The 24777-nt window shown below is 44.8% G+C and overlaps 1 protein-coding gene and 1 long non-coding RNA gene across 3 annotated transcripts in view; one reads left to right on the top strand and one right to left on the bottom strand.

The window, feature by feature from the left end:
• Positions 1–17363, top strand: part of SHLD1 (shieldin complex subunit 1) — a 77410-nt gene extending 60047 nt beyond the window's left edge. Inside the window, exon 4 of one of the 2 annotated variants that reach the window (XM_045008540.1) lies at positions 15577–17363. In XM_045008540.1, coding sequence (XP_044864475.1) covers positions 15577–16088 — 512 coding nt within the window. In that variant the 3' untranslated portion in view covers positions 16089–17363. The remainder of the gene's footprint in view (positions 1–15576) is intronic. The other variant, XM_045008539.1, reaches the window with a different exon arrangement.
• Positions 1–24777, bottom strand: part of LOC123365705 — a 71790-nt gene that overhangs the window by 27958 nt on the left and 19055 nt on the right. The gene's annotated exons all lie outside the window — the stretch shown is intronic.

The following is a 24777-nucleotide window of genomic DNA, read 5'->3' as shown; positions in this document are numbered from 1 at the left end:
TGCAAAAAGATGGTTTGGGAACATCCTCCCAGGAAGGAATCAGTGCACCTCCACCACTAGGCCCCTTATTTGTGAATTCCCACCAGGGTCAATGATCTCTTTGGCCCTATTCAATATCTACACACAGCCCAGTAGGTGAACTGATCAGACAATATGGACTCAACTGCCAGCAATATGCAGATGAGACACAACTCTATCTAGTATCGGAGGGGTAGATGACACACTCTTCTATCTATCCTTCACCACATACCACCACCAATATGACCCAGATTCTGCCTTCTTGTACACCCCAGGCAATCCCACTGGCTCTAAGACGAGATAGAATTTTGTCCCTGGTTTCCAAGGTTGGCAGCTTACCTTTCTAGCTACATTCCCACCTGCAATTTCAATTGGTTTTGATGGTGGTTCTTCAGTGGTTGAAATTATTCTTGCATATATCTGGGCAAATTCTGGTCCCATGGGAAGTCAGTGGGAGTTTTGCCATCGACTTCAATGCAAAACAAGATTCAGCCAATAGTTCATGAAGTGCTCTGTAATCCTTGCGGATGAAAGGCCCTTCATAAACATAAGTGTGAGTGTTTCCATCTGTATGGGATGGGTGTATTAAATGGAATTTTAGTAAATGGCAATAAAAAAAATTGAATAAAAATGGTCACCTAAAATCAATAAAATGATCTAATGGTAAACTTAAGGGTAGCATTGTGAAATTCTTCCTGGATTATGGCTGTTCGTGAATGAAAGTGCATGAGGATATATAGTTGTGGCTAATAAGAGTTTGGTCTTATAGAAAACTTTGCCCAGCACATATTTTTGTGACACTACCCCTGGTTGTCACTGAGAACATTTCCCTGACCTCTTAATATCAGCATCAGTTTTCACTCAGACTCCAGATAATTAGCTGAAGCAGTCTTATCAGGAGTAAATTATTGCGACAGTTATTACTTTCATCAGCATTTTGTAGATGGAAGTGATTGGAGCTCACAGTTATTGATACTATATATCTAAATATGAAAGAAATAGATATAGTTTTAATAGAGCTTTTTAAATTACCTCATCTGCTGGCTAATAAGATACCAGGCCACAATAACTTTAATCTACAGTGAATGCTTGAAGCAGGCAATCTGCATTTTATTATTTTTGTTTCAGACAAAGCCTATATTTCATAACAGGATCCCTATCTGATACTTGGTAGCTTTTAATAATTACTGGTTTAAGAGTGTGATTAAAAGAAGCCTTCATAATTTTATTTTTATTGGCTGCAAATGCACAAACTGTATAGTGCACCATTTTAAATCTTTTTAAATGTTTTAAAATATCAAAATTTAAATACAAACAACCGCCTTCAAGCTGTGAATATAATGTACAGGATCAATACAACTAAAAATAAACCAGGAACATCACTGGGAAAACTCACTTCTAAGTTTCCTCTGTATTTAAAGTAGTTATTTTAATTGGTTCTTATACCATGCCTGTCACTGTAGTATGTGATTGGGTACATGCCAATTCCAAGTTTTTAATTTTGGAAATAATTGGAAAAAGACGGTAATTTAAACCTCAATTACTACCACTCCAGCATGTCTCCATCATCACATACCATGATGGTTATGTGCATTAGAGACAGATTCTTGATACCAAATAGGTATAAACGTGCTGAAGTTCAGAAAACCAGGAGGGATCTTTATTTGCAACAGTTTGCATTCTAGCAGCTTTCTTTTACTGTCAACATCATCTAACACAGCCATACTGGGTCAGACCAACGGTTCCTCTAGACCAGTACCCTGTCTTCTGACAGTGGCCAGTGACAAATGCTTCACATAACGTCCCTGCGGCCCGCACCATTTCCCGCAGCTCCCATTGGCCGGGAACAGCAAACTGCGGCCACTGGGAGCTGTGGGTGGCCATGCAAATGTAAACAAACTGTCTGGCGGCCCGCCAGCAGATTACTCTGACGGTTGCCCACCACTGACATAGTGGCATTATGATATTTTCTGTCATATCTATCCCTTTCCTAATGGTTCCTAACATTCTGTTAGCTTTTTTGACTGCCACTGAACATTGAGCAGATGTTTCAAAGAAGTGTTCCTCATGACTCCAAGATCTTCCTTGAGTGAAAACAGCTAATTTAGACCCCATGTGCATTACTTCACATTTAGCAACATTGTACTTCATCTGCCATTTGGTGCCCAGTCACACACTTTTAAGAGATTTTTTTGTAACTCTTCACAGTCAGCTTTGAATTTAGCTATCTTGAGTAATTTTGAATCCTGCCAATTTTGCCACCTCACTGTTAATCCCCTTTCCAGATCATTTATGGATACTTTGAACATCACAGGTCCCAATACAGATCCTTGGGGGACCCTGCTATTTGCCTCTCTCTACTGTGGGCACTGACCATTTTTTTTCCTATTCTTTGTTTCCTATCTTTTAATCAGTTCCTGATTTACGAGAAGACCTTTCCAATTGTTAATTTCCCAAGTTAAAAATTTGTGTCTTATTGATAGGCTGAATTTGTCTAGCTTCAACTTCCATTGCCATTGTTAACTTCTAGCCATTGGATCATGTTATACCTTTGTCACTTAAGTTGAAGATCTTTTATCATCAGATTTCTGTTCCCCATGTGGGAACTTACAAGACATCTTTCAGCCGTCTCTTTAAGTTAGACTCCAGGAGCTCAATCTGCTTATCACTGTAAGGCAAGTTGTCTAATCCTTTAATTATTCTTGTGGCTCTCCTTTGAACCCTCTCCAGTTTAGCAACATCCTTCTTGAAATATTCCAGAGGTGGTTGCACCAGTGCCAAATATAGAGGTACTTATCTTCCTACTCTATATCTTTCCATTTATACATCCAAGGATTGCATTAGTCCTCTTGGCCACATCATCTCACTGGGAGCTCATAGAATCATAGAAGATCAGGGTTGGAAGAGACCTCAGAAGGTCATCTAATCCAACCCTCTGCTCAAAGTAGGACCAACACTTACTAAATTATCCCAGCCAAGGCTTTGTCAAGCCGGGCCTTAAAACCCTCAAGGATGGAGATTCCACCACCTCCCTAGGTAACCCATTCCAGTGCTTCACCACCCTCCTATTGCAGTAGTGTTTCCTAACATCCAACCTGTTCATCTATCTATCTATCATGTTCACCCCCCTCCATCCTCAGTCTTTTTCAGAGTCACTACTTCCCAGGATACAGCTCCCCTACATTCTCTGTTCCTAGATATAGGACTTTATATTTGGCCATATTAAAATTCATTCATGTTTGCTTGTGCCCAGTTTACTATATGATCCTGATCACTCTATCAGTGACCTGTCCTCTTAATTATTTACCATTCCCCCAATTTGCATGTCCTCGGTAAAATTTTAAGTAATGATTGTGTTTTCTTCCCGGTTTTTGGTAAGTGTTAAATAGCATAGGGCCAAGAATCAGTGCCTCTGGGACCCCACTAGAAACACAGCCACTTGGTAATTCCCCCTTTGCAATTACATTTGGATATCAGCTGGCCCATCTTAGTCAATTTAATGGGTACCATGCTGATTTTGTATCTTTCTAGTTTCTCAATCAAAATGTCATGTTACCAAGTTAATTGCCTTATAGAAGTCCTAGTATATTACATATATGTAGTTACCTTTCTCAAGCTTGCAGTATCATTAAAAAAAGATAGGTAGTTTGGCAAGATCTATTTTACATAAACCCATGCTAACTGGCATTAAATTATATTACTCTCCTTTAATTCTTTATTAATAGAGTCCTGTATCAGTCATTCCATTTTTCCCACATCAGGGTCAAGCTAACAGGCTTATAATTACCTTGATCATCCTGCTTCCGCTTTCTTTCACTCTTCAGGAATTCCTGAAAAGCAGCTTTAATAGTTCAGAAAGCTCTTTGGCAGTTCCTTTAAACTTGTGGATTCAAGTTATCCAGGCCTGCTGATTTTGAAGTGTTCACCTTTATTAGCTGCTATGTAACGTCCTCAGTTACCGTTTGAACCGAAAATATCCTCCACATCCTATGACTGCCTCATCTGACTTTTTCCCAGAATGCACAACAAATATTTATTGAACACTTCCGCACTGACAATTCAACTATTTCCATCTAGTAATGGAGCAATACCTTCTTTCTGTTCCTTCTCTACTTAAAAAAATCTTATTCTCTAACTGTGCTGGCCATAGATTTCTCCTTGTGTCCCTTTGCTTTCATTTTGATACTGTCCAGCATGATCTTCTCGTAAATAAACTAGGGAAATGCAACGTAGGTGGAGCTACTATAAGGTGGCTGCAAAAGTGGTTCGAAAACTGTTCCCAGAGAGTAGTTATTGATGGTTCAGAGTCATGCTGGAAGGGCATAACGAGTGGGGTCCTACAGGGATCAGTTCTGGGTCCAGTTCTGTTCAATATCTTCATTAATGATTTAGCTAATGGCATACAGAGTACACTTATAAAGTTTGCAGATGATTCCAAACTGGGAAGGGTTGCAAGTGCTCTGGAGGATAGAATTAAAATTCAAAGTGATCTGGACAAACTGGAGAAATGATGAAATTCAATAAGAACAAATGCAAAGTAGTATTGCGGAAAGGGATCTGGGGGTCATAGTGGACCACAAGCTAAATATGAGTGAACAATGTAACGCTGTTGCAAAAAAAGCAAACGTCATTCTGGGACAGAGGTCGGCAACCTGCAGCACATGTGCCAAAGGCAGCATGCGCTCTGATTTTTAGTGGCACTCTGCTGCCAGCCGGGGTCCTAGCCGCTGGTCCCGCTCAGCCCATTGCTGGCCTGGATGGACGGAACCCCGGGCCGGCATCAGGCTGAACGGGGCCGGTGGCCAGGACCACGGCTGGCAGGGGCCGGCGGACGGAACCCCAGACCAGCAGTGGCTCAGCCCGCTGCTGGTCTGGGGTTCCGTCTGCTGCCCCCCCTGCCGGTGTGGGGTCCCGGCTGCCAGCCCCTGTCAGCCTGCTGCCGGCCCGGGGTTCTGTCCGCCGGCCCCTGTAAATGTAAAATGTATTACTGGCACACAAAACCTTAAATTACAGTAAATAAATGAAGATTTGGCACACCACTTCTCAAAGGTTGCCAACCCCTGTTCTGGGATGTATTAGCAGGAGTGTTGTAAGCAAGACATGAGAAGTAATTCTTCTGCTCTTCTCTGCTCTGATTAGGCTTCAACTGGAGTATTGTGTCCAGTTCTGGGCCCCACATTTCAGGAAGGATGTGAACAAATTGGAGAGAGTCCCGAGAAGAGCAACAAAAATGATTAAAAGTCTAGAAAACATGACCTGTGAGAGAAGATTGGAAAAACTCGGGTTTGTTTAGTCTGGAAAATAGAAGACAGAGGAGACAGTTTTCAAGTATGTAAAAGGTTATGAGGAGGAGGAAGAAAAATTGTTTTTCTTAACCTCTGAGGATAGGACAAGAAGCAATGGGCTTAAATTGCAGCAAGGGCAGTTTAGGTTGGACATTTGGAAAAACTTCCTAACTATCAGGATGGTTAAGCACTGGAATAAATTGCCTAGGGAGGTTGTGGAATCTCCATCATTGGAGATTTTTAAGAGCAGGTTAGACAAACACCTGTCAGGGATGGTCTAGATAATTAGTCTTGCCATGAGTGCAGGAGACTGAACTAGATGACCTCTCGAGGTCCTTTCCAGTTCTATGATTATAACTTTTCTACAACATCTAACTTCTGATTTATATTCCTTGCTATCAGCTGCCCCTTCCTTCCATCTGTTCAATATGATTTTTTTTTTAAATAGCTCTTTTCACTTCCCCTATAAGCTAGGTTTGTTTTTTGGCCAGTGTGGCCTTCTCTCAATTATGGCTTTTTGGACATCTAGTAAAATATTCTTAGGCGGTTCCCACTTTTCTGTCTCTGGCCCTTTAAAAGCACTGAGGGTGCGATCCATGGTACATCCTGGTGATCTGTAAAGCTGCCACTCAACTGCCGCCTAACTCACTTGGTGCTTAAGTTTTTGCCTCGAGGCATGCACACTGCTGCCTCAGTCTAGGCCCTGCCTGATCAGGCACACTGTTGTCTCACAATGGACATCCAGATGCCTATTTCCTGAGTAAGCCCCAGTGGGATTCACAAGCCAGGGACAGGTGTTCAGTCACCTAAATTGCATGCTGTTCAGGTCCCTTCTCCCCCTCAAGCAGCAGAGGAACTTAAACCCGGGATCTCCTACATACTGGGTGAGTACCCTAACCACTAGGCTAAAGGTTTATAAAGGTCCTCACCACTCCTTCCGGCCCCCCCACGTGTTTTATTGTGACCCCACATATAACTTAGGTGGCTGAGTTCCTATCTTCCCCTGGTTCATGGATCGCAGAGATGTGTCTCCCCCGTCATCCCAGTCTTCAGTGCCTAACTCAGAGGGGGTGAGGGTTAACATACGCTGCTCTGGTTGGCATCTCCCAGTGATTAGTGCGCTGACTCTGCGTATCAGAGTCTAAGGTGCCTCTCTCCCCATTCATTGAATAGGGAGCCTCGGCACCTAACTCAGGCTTTGTGGATTTCAGTGTTGTTCCCATTATTTTCTAAGTACCTAAGAGTTAGGTCCTGTGACACATAGCATTGCAACCCCTAAGTCTCTTTATGGATCCCATCCCAAGATTATACATTACTGGTCTAGGCTCTGTTATTTTGCACATACCAAATGTAATCAAGTCATAATTACTTGTACCTAAGCTACCATCCCTTTTTAGTTGACAGTCCTGAGCACTCGTGAAATTAAAATTACATTAAAACCCATTTTTAATTTATAAGGGGGGGAGGGGTCACACTCAGAGGCTTGCTGCGTAAAAGGAGTTGCCCATACAAAAAGTTTAGAACTACTGCCTTTGCTTTATTTAAAGGGACGCTCAAATCACAGACACACGTTCAGCTGTTTAAAAATCAATGGAGGTCCCTCTGGAGTAAAGTACCAGCCAAAGTGAGTAAAAATGTGAGCCCAGTTATGCAGCTCTTACACATGTTGGTGAGCACTTTGTCAATGGGACGACTCGCACAGCAAGGTGCTGCTTAATATAAAAGGGGTATCTTCAGCTAGTCCTGTCATGCTAAATTCTGGCACTGAGTTTGCTGTATTTTCTCAAAGCAGTGTCAAATACCACCACCACATTGCCACATTTTCCCCACTGGAAATCACCACCTATTGAACTGAATTAAAAGCAGCTTTGTCTTAAGTGTTTGACATGCATAACTGTAAATTGTGCAGTTGTCTTGGGAATTCCAGTAGGTTATGGGATCTGTTCTTACCTCTTGTGTTAGTGGGAGTTGAGCAAGATCCTCAGCTGCTGAAATTTGGTACAACTCCATTGTCAGTTTGAAGCTATGCCAAATTGCCTGGCCCTGGGGTGGGTTGGTGTGTGTGAGAGAAAGAGAAATGGGAGGGGGAGGTACATATTTCTGTATCTGGGCAGAGGAGCTAATGGGGGTCGGATCATTCTTTATGGGGAAACCAAGAATCCCATTTGGGACCCGTAACTTCTCCTTGTTTGTTCCTTTTGATCGCTACTGTGAACGGGTTCTCAGAAATTCGTGCAGGCAGGATTTTTAGTTTAGTGAAGCTATGACTAACAAAAATACCCACAGTTTGAGGGGGCTCAGTGGGGAAAGGGAAGCCTGGAAAGGGGGCGTAGTTTAAGACTGGGGAGGCAAGAGCCGGAGAGAACCACCTTCCAGAGTGCTCTGGGCCATGGGGCTCCTGCTGTCACTGTCCACTACCACAACTGTTAGGAGCTGGGCAGCGATAGATGGAGTTTGGAAGGACTGCTGCATTGTACTGCAGTGGTCTGATGGCCCCTACACATGCATCGCCCTCCCGCTGCTTGCTGTCCCTCGGTTTGAATTTAGTGCAGCATCATGGCAGTGTCTCAGATCATAGGGAATATGGCTGCATACTGGAGGCAACAGTGGCCAGCTAGGGCCTGCCTTCTCCCCACCTAAAAGCTCACCTCCTGGCTCCACTCTTCTCCAGCAGTAGCTTCCCTTCCTTTCCCTGTGCTGCTTCATTCCACCATATTGCATGTCTCAGTTACTCCTCTCACCCTTGACAAAAGGCAGAGCAGGGCCCAGGCCCCAATGCCATGAAACAGCTGAGCAGGCTGGGAGGGTTAAAGGGCAATAAAGTCGTGGCAGCCTCATCCATTAGTGTAGCACTCACGTCAGGCAGGGAGCGTATGGATTCACAGCACCTGACTTAATAGTTGAGCAGCTGTGTCATGTGTTAGGCAAGAGGTCAGACTAGATGATCGTAATGGTCTGGTCTGGTCTAAATCTCTATGAAGACTAGACAAGCTTGTTATAGTGCGAAACAGGCAGGCTTCTATTTGAAACAGCCCCATGTTAAGTACCATCATCAGGACCACGCCACAGCAGCGCTGTATGGCTAAATAGTCTTTTATGCCAGCACACTAACTATGAAGATGTTTATGATCCAAAAGCCACATATGAGTGTGCCCTTGTGCCATCTAGTTACTTTATATCATCATACTGAAGGTGAGGCAGTGTCTGTGGTTCCAGATTCATTACATTAAAAAAATCTTTAACTAGCGAACTCAGTTTCTCCAGCAGTTTTCTTTCCTTGTTCCTAATTTAAGGCCTCCCTTTTAAAACTATAGGGTTTTGGGGCACATGGTTTGCAAATGAGTGCCTTAAAGCCTCCAAAATTCATACCTGTGCTTTGGATGCCGAGTCTGCCTCCAGTCTAGTTAGTGTCTTTAACCAGAGAGAGCAGTTACCACTTTCTATGCGCTGTACAGGAACAATGGGGCAGTGACCTCTAGAGTGGTACACAGAAACTAGCCTATCCCCTATCTTAACTATAGGTCTGGATAACATCTTCAGCACACCTTCCCTATTCAGATGCTTTGACAGCTGGAACATTGTTGCACTCGCCTGCCATGCTGATCAACACTTGTGAACAATGGGTCAGCAGCAGGAAAACTTTAAATCTCCCTGTGCTAAAGACGGACTGTTTGCAGTTTTCTGTAGTTCCAGCTTTGAAATTAAGGGCTAATGGAATGCAGCAAAACACTAAGGGCAGATAACAAGAAGACGGATTTGCTGCAATCAGAGATAAATTTTCATTTCCCCTTTGATGCTGAAGTGCACAGTCTTTTTTGAAAATGTTTTGACTAGACTTACTGGGCAGAGGACTAATTATTTGGAAAATTGCTGGAAGATGGTCAGGAAAAGAGCCTACCGTGACTATGTTGCCGTCCTCGTTTTATATTGAGAAGAGTGCAAGGATTGCTTGTGAAATACAACCATTTGCATTACTGTTAAACCTTGCCTCAGTGGACAGCCTAGCCTCAATAGTCTTGCACTTTAGTCTTTCTGAGCACATCTTAATCCCATAATGACTATTTACACATTATGCGCAGTGTATTTTGCAAACACCCCATCAGCGACAGTCCCTACTGTGAAGAGCCGACTACTGAAGGGCAGGCAGACAGTTAGACAGAGGCTGGGGTAAGGGGTATAACCAAGGAGATTTTCATGGGCACCTAACTCCCACTGCTTTTGAAAATAATCCTTTGCGGGTACATTCCACTCTTCTTTTACATATTTATGAAGAAACAGGACTCAACATATTCCTGGGGTCAGTCGGTCTGTCTCTATATAGATAATGTAAACAGTTCATAGACAAAGTGCTGGTAGAGGGCACTTAAGAATATATAGCATAATTCCTGGGTTTTGTAGGACCAATAAAACTAGTTGTGCATTGCAAATGACATCCTCTGCACCAGTTTTTAACTATAGCAGGCACTTGGCAATAGGAATATCTACCAGCAGTCCTAGGGGAAAAGTCACTGAGCTGCCCACAGTCCCACTTCAAACCAGAACCAGGGCACTTGGATCCAGTCAGTCCTACCCCAAATGGAGGTGGGGATGAGGCCACTAGCCCTGAGCTTGTGCTGATGGATCTAGCCTGCCCCTTCTCCTTTCCCCTCAAAAAGAAAACATACATAGATGGAGCTGAGTGATGCTGTACTCAAATTTAGCCCTGGAATTCACATGTAGTGTTGCAATTCCCTGTGTTTATATAGTTTGGAAACACAAGATTTGCTCTATTATCTAGGACCACTGCTCCATTATGTCCTGAATCCTTCCTCCACTAGTAGCTAATAGCAGACACTATACAAGCATCTAAAACCTCCTGTTGGGCTTGATCATAGATGTCAGTGAAAAGATCCCGACTGACTTCAAAAGACTTTAGAACAGGCCCATAATGCACCTGGCCATTTCTGCTCTGCTGTTCCTAGGCAGATTTCTCTAATTGCCACCAGGCTCGGAGTTTCTATTCTGAAGCATGAGATTATATCATAGAATGTGTAACATGCTTCTTATGATAACAACGTTACTCAGTTCTTTACAAAAACCTTGCTATAGTATTTAACTTTGGATACTTTCAGAACAATGGGACCATCTTCCAGGCCAGGGGTAAGGGAAAGGTCAGCAACCTTTCAGAAGTGGTGTGCCGAGTCTTCTTCATTTATTCACTTTAATTGAAGGTTTCACGTGCCAATAATGCATTTTAAACCTTTTTAGAAGGTCTCCTTCTGTAAGTCTATAATATATAACTAAACTATTGTTGTATGTAAAGTAAATAAGGTTTCAGAATGTTTAAGAAGCTGCATTTAAAATTAAATTAAAATGCAGAGCCCCCCCGGACTGGTGGCCAGGACCTGGGCAGTTTGAGTGCCACTGAAAATCAGCTTGCGTGCCACCTTTGGCACCCGTGCCATAGATTGCCTACCCCTGTTCCAGGCCATTGAGAGCCCTGCATTAGTAGGACTGGCACATTTCTGTTACATAGGGAAGGAGACAGAACGTGGAAGACCCTTGCAAGGGAACTACATGCCAGGCATGCTGTGTTCTCTGGGAGTTCCATTAAGGAGAGTAATGGGAGAGGTTGAGCTGCAGAACAGGCATAGTAGCATCAGCAGCTACATAGATCCACCAGCCAAAACTCTGCACCGACAGAGCGTGGACACCACAGCAATAGTCTCTACAGCCTCCTGATATTTTAGCAGCAACCGCAAGAGGCACAGGCAACCCTAACGGAGAAGGCTCTCTCTCCAGCAATTCAGCTGTCTCCTGCTGCTGTTCCCTGGTGATGAATATCTAATTTTACACCCCAACTATATTTACTCAGTAGAGCCATTAGCCCAGCTATAAACTCTCTAATGGTGGCACAAGCTTATTTGGGGAAGTGAAAATAATAAAGCTGAAGTGCTGTTGTATCTCTGAAAGGAGTCCCAAGTCCAAAGCAATTTTTCACATGCAGAGAATCAGTTGTAAAATATGAAGACTTAAAATTATCAGTTGGGTTTATAAACATACAGAATATCCCGTTATCAGCCCCCACATCTTGTGCAAATAAGTTACAAAGGCCCATCTCCAGTTACTGTGGAGGCGGATCAAGTAATATACTTTCTTACTGATGATTATCTGTCACGAGGGTGAAAGCACAGTGAGTAATGGAATGGGTTTTCACATGCAGTCTGCAGTATAAATAGAAGTGTGAAGATCCTTAAAGACAGCTTGGGCAAGATTCTCAGGCAGTGCAAGTCTGTGTAGCTCAGCTGAAGACAAATGGAGATACAGGGATTACCCCAGCAGAGAACCAAGCCTCCTATATCTGCTGAAACCTGACTGACCTGTCCATTGGTTTTGGTGGGCTTTGGGTCAGACCCCTTGAAGCAGTGGTGGACAACCTGTGCCCCGTCAGGGTAATCCACTGGCAGGCCGCCAGACAGTTTGTTTACATTTACACGGTTGCCCGCAGTTCCCAGTGGCCAGCACGTCCCTGCAGCCTGCGCCGCTTCCCGCAGCTCCCATTGGCCAGGAACACCGAACCGCGGCCACTGGGGGCTGCGGGTGGCCGTGCAGATGTAAACAAACTGTCTGGTGGCCCGCCAGTAAACAAACTGATGGGCCGCGTGTGGCCCACGGGCTGCAGGTTGCCCACCACTGCCTTGAAGCCTTGTAACATCCATATGGTCATTGAGCTTCTCTGTGGAAGACCTGAGAAACTCTAGGTGGTTGAAACCCTGCCCGCAAGAGCAGCCCCGGGAGGCTTAGGCACCACAGAGCCACTGTGGTACAGCCGTGTTGTCAGGGACTCGGTAGCCCTGCACTCTCGTCTCTCTGGAGCCTCACTGAGAGGGTGACTTATCGGGGAAGGCAGAGGGTGGGTTTATGCTGGCTCAGTTCCACGGGCCTCATACCCGCTCTCTCCCCCCCGGGAGGGGGGGTGGCACAGGAGCCCCAACCATTGATACAGCTCATGAGCCTTTGCAGAGTGTTCACATGTGCCTTTCACCCGAGAGGCTCCTTCCCTCACCTCCTAAGCGAGGCACCTGTCGGAAGCCAGTTTACTAGAGCTTCCCAGGAGGGAAGGGGGCAACATTTGCCCAGCTGGATTTAAACTCACAGAGGGGGTTGTGTGGCATAATGGCAGATTGAATTTAGTTTTGGAGACATGCGAGGCCCAGGCATACTGTTAAAGACCATCTAAGCTGCGACTGTCAGGAGAGTACTTGAAAGTCATCGTGGGAGCTCAGGCAGACACTTGTCCAGTGTGGATTCTAAAAAGCAATAGCACTCAGAATGGTTTGGTGCATTAAGGGATGGGAATTATTTGTGCTGTAATTTGAGGTGGGACTTGCTAGAGAAAGTTAAGAGGATAACGTGGAAGGTATTGATACAGTGAGCGATGATGTAGCGTCATTTGGAAAAATCTCTTGTTAGCTTCGCTGAGGTTTGGGTCTGGCCCTTGGAGTTCTGTCTCCAAGCGTGATCACCTCCCTGCAGTGAAACGATCCAGAGAAGGGGGAAGATGCTAAAGGTTATTTTGATGGGACTTATTTTCTGTTGTGCAAAAAGAAGCTATAGGCTGGAGCAGAGACTTGAATGAGGTAATCGCAATTAAGTAGAGGTCACTTCCATACTCAATTGGTAATGTCACATATGCATGGTAGGTACAGTCATGCTAGTGACCATCAGCTCATCATGGTTGACGATTCTGTACATTGTCAGCAGCAACTCCAGTGCTGAGCTGGAGTCTCATAAGGTCAGCTCCAAAGCCTATTGCAATCAATGGAAAGATTCCCACTTAAGCCAATTAAGTGATTCCCACTGACTGTAGGGAGATTTGGATCAGGCCAACAGTGACTACTATTGTGAGGATAGAGGCCTCCTACTGAAAGTATAGTCACTCCCTGTAACACTATATGAGTATTTTCTGCCTCAGTCAAAAAAATCCCTTAAATATTTGCTGGTCACTTCTCCACTGGGTTGTAAGTAAGAAGAAAAGGCGGCAAATATGATCATGCTTGTTTAGAAATAGGAGAAAGGAATAACAGCAGAAGTCTTTTCTGATCATGCAAAGCTAATGGGACTTTGCTCTTACCAACAGGATCACGCAGGGTTTCTATATTTGCAGGTAGTGGCAACTGCTGCTTTTTCACAAAGTGTAACTGCAAGCTACATGTAATAGATAGCAAGGGGATGGCAGCATGGGGAGTTGCAGGCTGCCACAGGAGTCTGAGTTCAGTGACATCTGACTGAGATACTGGAGATGCCTGATTCAATGCAGACCTAACGCGCACACCGAGGCTGATGGATTATTAAGGGAAAATGGACCTGCTGTCTTTGATTAGCTTTGATTTGCTACTGTGATGGCATATATTGATGTAAAAAGGAAGCCACATAAGCTTCTCTTTGTACTGTATTAGAAATGTCTTTGTGCAGGACAAGGCTAAGTTATTTCATCTCAGAATTGAGGGTGAAGTCAATTTGAAAGGAAAGATCAAAAGGTGGAAAGTAAGGGGAGGAAGCACTCTTGAAACAATATACAGTATAGCTACTCTGCCACCTTAATTTTAAGGCATCTCTGAACACAAACTGGGGATACAGCGCTTTGTGTCCCCATATTAAGAAAGCTCTTTGTGGTTAGAGCTGACGTTCCCTTTGAACAAGATTGCTCATTTAAATGAAGGGCTGTGCACCACTTCACATGCCAATGAATTATAAAAGGCCCAGCTATTTGCTGACTTTCTGCTCATGTGATCTGAAGCCACTGGCACCACCTCTGAGTGAAGAACAGAAAGGAGCCCTTAGGCTAATGTCTACACAGGGATAAAAGACCCGTGACCGGCCCGTACTAGTGGGGCTTGGCCTTGCAGGGCTAAAAAATTGCTGTGTCGACATTCAGGCTCACGGGGTCCTAGGGCTCAGGCTCCAGCCTGAGCCCAAACATCTACACAGCAATTCTTTGGTCCCAGCACCCAAGCCCTGTGAGCCCAAGTCAGCTGACCTAGGCCAGCCCTTAGAAATTCCTTCCTTTCAGGGCCTTAGGTGTTCTGCCATTTAGCTTAAAGGAATGGATGGAGGGGAGAATGCAGTTAGAGGTGTCAGTAGAGGAGCCTGTTGTCTGCATCTATCTGTTAAGGCTATTTAGGCTGTGAGATGTATTTGCCCTGTTGTAAACTCTCCTGTTTTCACACATGAACTGCAGAGTGCCTGTAACACTGTCAACACTGCATTAGTAATAAATAGGTGCCTGGTTGCAGATCACTCCTATTGATTTCAGTGGGAGGAGGAGTGGATCTGTGTAACTGAATGACATCAGGAATGTTGATCAGTAAGGAAGTGGGACAAGAGCTAGGCTAGACTGAATCAAGAGCTTAAGCAATTTAAAAGTCACACATGAAGGCAGTGTGGGAGAATTTAGTTTGAGCGAGCAGGAAAAATGGGGCTCGGGATGGAGGAGCATGGTAACCCTACACACCACCTAATCCCGTAGTAAGACACTCTGATAAGGTGCTGGTAGAAGGCTGGGGAAGAGGACTCTTTACACGAAGCGGGAACGGTAAGATGAGGAACACGGTTTTAAAGCTGACAACAGAAAGGGGTAGTAAAAACAAAGTGAGCTGTGGAGAAGATTAGGCCATGAAGATGCCTAGGCATAGGCACCGACTCCATGGGTGCTCCGGGGCTGGAGCACCTGGTGGGGGAGGGGAGGGGAAACAGTGGGCCCCGCCAGTGAGCTCCTCCCATCCCCCCACCAGTGCTGCCCACCCGAGGAGGATTAGCTGTTCAGCGGCAGGCAGGAGGCACTGGGGGGAGGCAGTCCTGGCTATGGCCATTGGCAGCAGAAAGTCCACAAGTTACCTGCAACCCTCACCTTTGTAGGAGTCTTAGGGGGCAAGATCCAGCCAGCACAGACCATAAAGTGGACTGGGCCAGCTGGAGACGGGGGGAGGCCAGGACACCTGTGAGTTCTAATTTAGCACATCTCCTGAGGAACCTGCTCAGTCAGCCTGTTGTGGAGGCCTGGTCAGTGTTTAACGCTTTCCTGCCCCCAGGGATGTATGCACCTATTCCATTTTAGGATCTATAGGGCCATGCCTTAGGGAGTCCTTGCTCTGAGATCGCTAGCTGACAACAGTGAATCAGAGAGTCTTTGAATCAGAGGCCACAAGGACAATTCTATTAATCAGCTGCAGCCTGTGGCTAGTTTCTCTGTTTCCTGAAGGTCTAACATATTGCAATGTTTCTCTGCTTGCAGGTGCTAGTAGCCCAGATCCTGAAGAAGCTCAGCATGCAGCTAGCATGAGCGTTTGGCATGGACACTGTGAGGAAGCAAATCCTAGACATCGTCCACCTGCAGAGCCATTTCAACCTGCTGAACCTAGTGGGATTCCATTCTCTTGGACATATGAGCAAGAGGGCACAGAAGACATCAGCATTAGAAAGTCTCTAGACAGCTTCTATGAAACATGTTGTCAGCAGCAGCCCGGCAGAGGGGATCCCACATACAATGCAGCTTCAGAATGGCTCTCTCTCAAAATTCAGGACCTGGCAAACAAGGAAGGAGGAAAATATTCCTTATGCAGTCTCTACATGGCCCAGATGGTTTTGAACAGAGATGGATGTAAGGTCTTTCCAAACCACTCCAGCAAAGCTTGTTTCTCAGCACCAGCTACTGGAGAAGTTGCACTGGAAGAAGGAAAGCGAACACCGGGACTGTCAGATGATGTCCTCCAATTTCTCTTAAAACAGAATGTGATGAAATCATAGGGCCTGGTGTTTGGAGCTAAGGGAGGGGTGAGCAAGCTGTTTGTTTGGTTTTGCTGTGTCTTTTAGTAGAGGGCACCGTGTGGCATTTAGCGCCTCTCTGAGTAGGGACGGCTCTGCCTCAGGAAAGGTCAATCCTTCCTTGAGCCTCCCACTTAAACTGCAAAACCACCCACTACATCTTCTCTCCTGCCCCCGGACTCCAGCGTGAATTTCACATACGTATTGAACTTGCTTCCCAGCATCTGAGCAGTGACTCTGGTGCTTAGTGGACTTGTTCTCCAGTTCCAACTGTTGCTGTTATCCTGAAGCTCACCCTGTGACCATGGGCTAAAAAACATGCCCTTCTCTGAACCTGCCCTAAGGTCTCTCCATACTCTGACCCTAGGAGGTGCTTATACAGAGCTAGATCCTGCTACCTTCATATTCAGTGAATCTTACTACTCAAGTAACTCCCATTTATTTCCATAGGGCTATTCACGGAATGTGATGCTATTCAATGAGAGTTTGTCAGTGTGGCCCATAATGACAAGGCTCTCTACCACCACCGCCACCATCTGGATACCAAGCCCTTATCTCTGCATCATCTAAGATTGCCAGCAACCAGGGCTGCCTAACTTACCTGCACCCCCAGCACAGCTGAACAGTGTCCCCACACTGAGACCTATCCCTTTTATACTTTTGCCAATACCTGTAAGTCCCATTTACTGCAACAAACAGGATATGGAGTGCACAAGCCTAGGCAGATATCTCTACAGGAGGTGTAGGCTTGGAATGATTAGATGTGTATTGGCAGATGTCAGTTTCACCATGCACACACAACCCTTGATGAAAAAATATTTCCATCAGTAATTGACATTTATAGATAAGCAGCATTTTTCTTTGCCTGAGAACTTAGTTTGCTCTGAGGATATTTTGACATGTGATGCTGACAATTTGTGTTTTAGTGATTCTAAAGGTTACATTTTTTAATCTCAATGTCTGTCAGTTATTGTGTGATCCCCCCAGTCCATAATTTCCTGCAACTGTACAAATTTAAATTGATAAACATTGAAAAAACGCTTAAAAACAGATATTGCTCAAAGTCATTAAAAATAAGAGAGTTTTATCAAACCTGTCATAGATCTGAGCAAAAACATTTGGAAACATCATACTGTACCTAGTCTGATATTATGCAGAAACAAAAGAATATTTGTATAAAACCATTATGCAACCTCCTTCCCTGAACAGACTGACAACCATGTCCTCCGTGTGTCCACGAGAGAAAAAACCTGGTTGTGATCTCATACCAGTTTAACGCCATTGGCATCGATGGATTTACTCCTGAGAATCTGTCTGTGTCTTAGAGATGCTAATTGAAAATTAATTGGCTTCATACCAGTTATCATTTCCCCAAGAGCATTTCAAGAAGTTGTCTGTAAATGCACCGGCTTAAACTATGTGTTAAAAATGTGATAGAGACCTGGATACACCACTTGGAAATAGTGAGAGCTAGAAATGCTGCCTCTGGATGGCTTGTAGCATTAGCAACCTCATGCTGATGCTCACAGCTCTAGGGAGCTACCACCAGACAGGAAATCCCTCTCCCACCGCCATCTGTATGGACTATAGAGAGACACCAGGAAATGGGTCTCCAGGGATGTGTTCTTCATAGTGAAAGCTCCTGTGCAAAGCATATGCTTGCTGCTTTGCTGTTAAACTGCTGTGGGAAGCGTACGGCCAAGCTCCACGGTTTCAGCCATTTTAAACAAAACAAAAGCTGGTACAATTCACCATAGCTCCATCGGACCTGCACTGACTTTTCCAGAGCTTGATCTGTCCATTAACATCAAAGAGGCTGTGCCCTTTTACACCATTTTAGGATTTGAGTGAGTTAATATTCATATCTTGCATACAGCCCCATTCATTGATGTTATTCTTTGTCACTCCTATAGAGAATGCCTAGAGATTACTTTCTTGGTATGTTGACAGATAGGAGGGAATTGTACTTCCGAATATTTTTTCTGTATACTTCTGTTTAGGTGTGTTTTTTGTTACTGTATTAACAGCTGATAAGCAGTTGACAGCTGGTTACAGCAGTTCATCTATTTCGGTGTGGGCTGTCATTCTGTATCCTGAGCCCTTCACTACTCTGGTTTCACTCGGGCAACATGCCTGTTGGCTCCACTGAGAGCTGTGACTAAGTTACAGACTTCAGGATTTGGCCCATTATTACTTTTTCATTGTTGATTGTTCGTCTAGTGATACTGGAAGGTGATTGAAATCAATCACTGGGGGCCCCTATTTCATATAATGTGTTAAGCCTTCCACATGCAGTTTTTATAACACACTGGGCCCGATCCTGTCATCAGTGAGAGTTCTAGGAGACCAGTTGTCTTCTCCCTGGCACTGGTGAAAACCAGGAGTAATTCCCTAGGCAATCTATGCAGGCACGTTGCAGTGAGTGAGAAGAATAAGGCCCAAGGTGCACAAGGAATGCAGGATCAGATCCTCTATCTAAACCTTAGTTGGAAACATGCTGAGATAGCAAATAGCTTTAATTTGATCTCTGTTGTCTCGGATGCAGCTGTCAGTCTGACTGAAGCACCTCTGATACTAGCTGTGCCCTATGAACTGTTGTTTAGCCAGGATCAAACAGTGCTTCCTTCCCTATCTCAGTCATTTAGGTTTGGTTTATTCAGTCACTGTAGTCTTAAGTTTTTGAACATTATGTTTTTTAAATATTTAAAGGGGCACTCAGGTGAAAAACTCTCTCCTTACCTAGGTTACTAACACCACAGGTTTGACTTAGGGTAGGTCTACACTGCAATCAGAAGCATGACTGCAGCATGTGTAGACATAGCTAGATCAAGGCTTGCTTAGGTATCTTGACTAACAATAGCAATGAAACCACAGCAACACAGCACAGACTGTACAAGCCCACCCAGGATCCTGGGATCAACTAGCCTAAGCTTTGCTGCTATTGTTACTTGAGATACAGAGCTCAAAGTTTGCTCTGGTATGTCTACACATGCTGCAGTCACACCCCTGATGCAGGGTAGATATAGCCTTAGGCCTGGTCTACACTAGGAAATTAGGTCAATGTAACTATGTTGCTGAGGAGTGTGAAAAATCTACACCCTGAGCAATACAGGCTAGGTCTACACTGGGGGGGGTGTCAACCTAAGATACGCAACTTTAGCTACGCAAATAACGTAGCTGAAGTCATCGTATCTTAGGTCGATTTATCTGGCCGTGAAGATGGCAGCCAGTCGACCGCTGCCACTCCCCCATTGACTCCGCTTCTGCCTCTTGCCACGGTGGAGTTCCGGAGTCGATGGCAGAGCAATCGGGGATCTATTTTATCGCATCTACACTAGATGCGATAAAAATCGATCCCCGATAGATTAATCACTACCTGCTGATCCGGCGGGTAGTGTAAACGTACCCACAATTAAACCAACCTAACCACACTTGTAGACAGCACTAGTTGATGGGAGAATTCTGTCAACCTAGCTACCACATCTCTGGAAGGTTAAGTACCTATGCCCATGGGAGATCCCCTCCTGTCAGTGTAAGTAGTGTCTTCACTGAAGTGGTGTAGCTGCACCACTGCAGTGTTTTAAGTGTAGACAAGCCCTCGGTTTTCACTGTTTATGCTGTGTGCTTGATCTATACAAATTCATTCAGCAATTCAACTAGTCAGTTTCACTTCTGTTTCTCAGCAGTTTTCGATGTCTGGTTCTGAAGCACTGGCGCAATGCTGGAATATTTGGATTGCAAACCTGGCAGGAGAAATTTTTGGGCGAGTGGGATGAAAACAGTTTTTGCTGTTTTTTCCTCTTTTTACTTCATGAAAAGATCTCTAGTGTTAGCATTTGTAAATTCTAAAAACAGCATCACCACCACCGCCACCACACTCACACGCCCCCTAACAACTTTGGATCAGATTTTCAGAAGTCTTTAGACACCCCCATTCAAAGGTGCTGAAGCAGGTTAGGCACTTATGTCCCATTGAAATCAATGCGCGGTAGACGCCTCAGTTATTTAGGTGCTTTTCAAAAGCCCACTGTTGAAAATCTGGCCCTTTCAACCTTAAATATGTGCCTGTCCGCACTTTAAGGTGCAGTGTTCAGTATCTGCAGAGACACTTGCTATTAAGAGGCGTTTACATCAGTTCTCTCTAGTTTAGTCATTTTTATTAAATGAAACAAGATCTCCACAGTGAACAAACACTACATCATTCATTCTCCGCTCACTGCTAATTAATTTTTTACAAACCTATTCTGGAACCTACTGTATATGCTTCCACCTCTGCTAAAAAGCCAGATCGTTTGCATTACTCATTTCCTGCTAAACATCTATCTGCTGTTTCTTATTCAAGAAATTGGGAAACAAGTATATCCCTCCCCCTTGTTAACGGGTTCAAGCAAAAAACTGACTGTTTTCCACACTTTAAGGAAATGGAATCAGTGCTTAGGCTAAGCAGTTCATAGCCCCAGCATCTCTGGGCTTGCTGCATCAGTTATGAATGTAAAAAAATTGCTTGAGCCCCGGAACCTCTCTAATTACAAATTAAGCACTATCTGGCATTTTATGCTGCTAGAGCAATACTGCAATAATAAATATCACTTGCAAGCAATAGCACATCTGGTCTAATTTAGGTCAGTGTCTGAATTTTACAAACTGATTTGCAACTATAGGATGAGTTACATGGAATGAACTAAGCAGTTTTCATATTTATCAAATTAAAATGTTCTGGTTTTACTGTTTTTTAAATAAAAACAATGAAAAAAATAGCGGGGCCTTGTCTGTAGGACTGAGTTCTGACACCTTGACTCCAATAGCAGCCCCATTGATATGGGACTCTCAGTAAAGTAACATGGTGTGGTGAGTTTGTCAGGTCTGAGCCAAGAGTTGCAAAGAACAGGGGACCCTTTGCCAAGGAGCCTGTGCATCACAGGAAGCTTTGAGCAACAGCAGATCGCCCTGCCCTGCCCTTGCCTGCCCCCTCAGAGTTGAGCCTCAGCGTGTTGGATCTGGCCTTCATCCCACTTGCCCCAGCTCACACTACATGTCAGTCCCAATTTGGCCACATGGGTTTTATGGCTTCGAGCCCTGTGCTTAGCTCACTAGCCAGCACTGGCTCTCATAGTCAATGTTCCCTCAGCCCTACAGCAGTGCAGGGTCAGGTACACAAAACATGCCCTCTTGGATGTTCAGAGGCTTCTTTTTGTCAGTCTCTACCACTGGCTTGTGGTGGGGCTAAAAAATGCAACGGAAACAGCTTCTCGCTCCCCTCCCTAGTTTATTGCCAATCACTCTCAAGCAACTGTTTTTGTGACCGTGCCAACTGGATCCCTAGGGAAGCCTGCTCTTGAAAAATGCACCAGATCTGCTGCTGCAGCCCTAGGAGGTGCATGTCAGTCTGTAAACCCAAACACCACCACGTAAGATCTTCCCTTCCCAGTCCACCTCCCCCCCACCCCCACAGGTGGAATGGTTCCTCTGCTGTGCTCTGCTCCCTTTGCCCAGAAGGCATGGCTTAGCACCCTTCACACATGCCCACTGGTTTGCTATCCATTACATGTGGATTACTCCAGTGTCACTAGTCAAATTGGGAGACTCAGTTTGGGGCTGAGTGCCTCACTACTGTTCCTTGACTAACCGTGGGCAGCAAGGCATGGGGCACAGTCACTAATGAAAGAAAAAGGATTCAGGGGCCAAAGTCCCATAAAAGTGTAAGGCCAGATTCTCAGCTGGCGTAAATGGGCATAGCTCAAATGGAGCTCTACCCATCTACACTGGCTGAGTATCTGGTCTTTGGTGCACTTTGTATAAACCCATTTCTGAAATTGTCAGTGCCTTGCTGGAATGATCTGGTCTCTATTACAGATCTATGCTGGCCAGATTCCAGGCTAGGTAATTGCTTTCTGCCCACTTTAAATTGCCTCTGCAGTTTCACATGGGTACAGTATTCCTCCCTTCTTATATTAAACTAATCAGTGGCATTGCTCTGCTCTGCAGCAGCCCCCGGGGAAGTCAGTAGGAGTTTTGCTATTGACTTCAATGGGAGCAGCTGCTGCTGCCTGTCACCCCAGAGATGCCTGGTTTCCATGGCAGATGCAGCAGTTCTTTAGTTGGCAAATAGGTTTGTAAAGTACACTGGAGATCCTGCAGGAGAAAGTTGCCATCTTAATGCAGATCGTTACCATCATCACATGGCTGTTTATCTGTTCTAGTCACAGTGTAGCACCGTTGCCTGTCCTAATCTAACAGAGGAGTTACTAAAACATGAGTCAGGCTAATGGGCCAGATTCTCAGCTGCTGTAAATTGGCATAGCTCTATTGAAGTCATTTGGGCTATGCTGATTTACACCAGCTAAGGATCTGGCTTAAGGTTTTTAACCTCAGGGCAGGGGCATCACAGGAATAAACATTTCACTGCTTTTGGAGGCGTTCTGTGCCCTTGCCGATTATTGGGGGTGCCGTGCCCCTCCTTGCCCCCCATTGTGCACACCCCTGCCCCAGGGTAGTGTGATTCAGGAGCACTTCTATGGGACTAAATAGCTTTCAATCCCTTATGATACAATGGTAGTCTCTCTCCGCACACAGACGTACTCACGCTAGTGTTGATGCAGTTGTGTCAGGAGGGTATTCAGTATGTAGCAAGAATCAGATACAAAGCCTGTCTTCTGGCGCTTGCTCTAATTCAGGCAGTTAAACGTTAATGGCCTAACAAACCATTTAATTTTCATTTTGAAGGAAATAAATTTGCATCTAGGAGAATCAGAGATCAAAACCAGGACCCTGGGTCTGTATCTTTTCAAATCTGGCCCTGGGTTCAGATTCAAGTCAGTCTGTGTTTCTGGTTGGTCCTAGAACCAAAAGGCCCAAGAACTCGTTTCCCCATTCTGATTTGTACATGGCCAACTCTTCCAGGAGCAGCTGTGACGTTGCAGTCCAAAAATGGCAGGAATCTGTCAAGATCAGTCACTCTTGAAAGAGTTCTGTCATTATTGGCCTACAACTTCTGAGACGAGTCTACAAGATTTCTAAACCATGGAACCATGGAGTCTACAAGATTTCTAACTGACTGGCAATCCAAACCTTAGACTAACCCTAATCCAGACTCAGACCCCACCACCTCCTCCTCTGCCCAGAATTCATTGGCCCCATCTAGTCAATGTCACTGTTTGGTGACATGGAATTATCACTTGAATCCTGACAGACACTGATGTTCTGTTTTCTCATTTCTTGCATATTATCCGTAAGCTATTCAAGAGGCTGAGTGTATAAATTACTTCTGATGTTGATGTGCTCCTATAAAGTCAAAGTTGCATTGCACTAGCTTGCCATAACTCTTGTACAGGCATTTAACTTAGTAAATGTTGTGCTCTGTACAGCAAATTGCTGGTAAATACTGTAAGCCAATTTCTACATGCACAATTCATAAAATGACAGAGCGATCATAAGAAATTATATTATGTGACATAGTACTTATCACTTTAAAAACCATTAACATAATCAAGGTTACATCACCCCTCTCCTCCACATGGTAGGTAAGAATTATTACCCCAGTATGCGGATAGTGGAAATTGAGGCAGAGAACTACTGGCAGAGGTATAACTGGAACTGAGAAGTTCTTCAGCCCCAGCCACATGTACAAACCATTAGATCATACTGCCCACACATGATTATATTAGTGACAAAGGAATTCCCACACTGGCTCAGAACCGTGGTCCCTCTACTCCAGTATCCCGTCTCTGGCAATGACCAGTACCAGCTGCTTCAGAGGAAGGTGTAAGACACCATACAATAGGCAGTTGTGCAATAACCTATAATCCACTGGAAAAGTTGCCCCCTGATTGGACAGTTTGAGATTAGCATATGCCCTGAAGCATGAGGATTTACATACCATCCAAACCCTAGGTTATTTTTCATCCTTGCTGTTACAACTCAGGATGTTCTCATTATCCACCGAGCTGTTTGATCACTTTCTGAATCCCGCTAAGATCTTCCAAAGGTGAATGAGGATTACCACCCCCTGCAGTAGAGTTTACCCCACCTTAAAACTAAAGAAGTTCCAGTGTCCATGAGAACCTTGTAGATGACTTGATTCACCTTCCTTTGTGACGTTTCCTGGTAGAAGCTGTCTGGACTGAATGCTCAGTATTTCTAAGGCCTGGTCTACACTAAGGGGGGGTGGGTCGAACTAGGGTACGCAAGTTCAGCTACGCGAATAGCGTAGCTGAACTGGAAGTACCCTAGTTCGACTGACTTACCTGTCCAGACGCAGCGGGGTCGAACTCCGCGGCTCCAAGGTCGACTCCGCCACCGCTGTTTGCGGTGGTGGAGTTCCGGAGTCGACCGGAGCGCGCGGGGAGTTCGAACTATCGCGTCTTGATTAGACGCGATAGTTCGAACTCCGAGAAGTCGAACTCACCGCGTCGACCCGGACGGTGAGTATAGACCTACCCTAATACTTGCACCTTTACAGACAACTACCCTCATAGAGCACATGCATTAATTCCACTTGGAAACTAATATCTGGAAATATTTTTAGCTCTGCCTCTGTCAGATGAGACCTTAGGAGACAGAGGCTGGCCTTCCCAGTCTCAGATGCTTTTAAACATACCCAGCTATCACTGATCTGCAAATGTCTAGACAGATGAAAGAGTAAAGAGATTCCATCTGCCTTCAAGCCTTTTGG

The sequence above is a fragment of the Mauremys mutica genome, chromosome 3, assembly GCF_020497125.1.
Source record: "Mauremys mutica isolate MM-2020 ecotype Southern chromosome 3, ASM2049712v1, whole genome shotgun sequence".
Taxonomy (NCBI): Eukaryota; Metazoa; Chordata; order Testudines; family Geoemydidae; genus Mauremys; species Mauremys mutica.
Note: the sequence above shows the minus strand (reverse complement) of the source record. Positions and strands in the feature narration are given on the sequence as shown.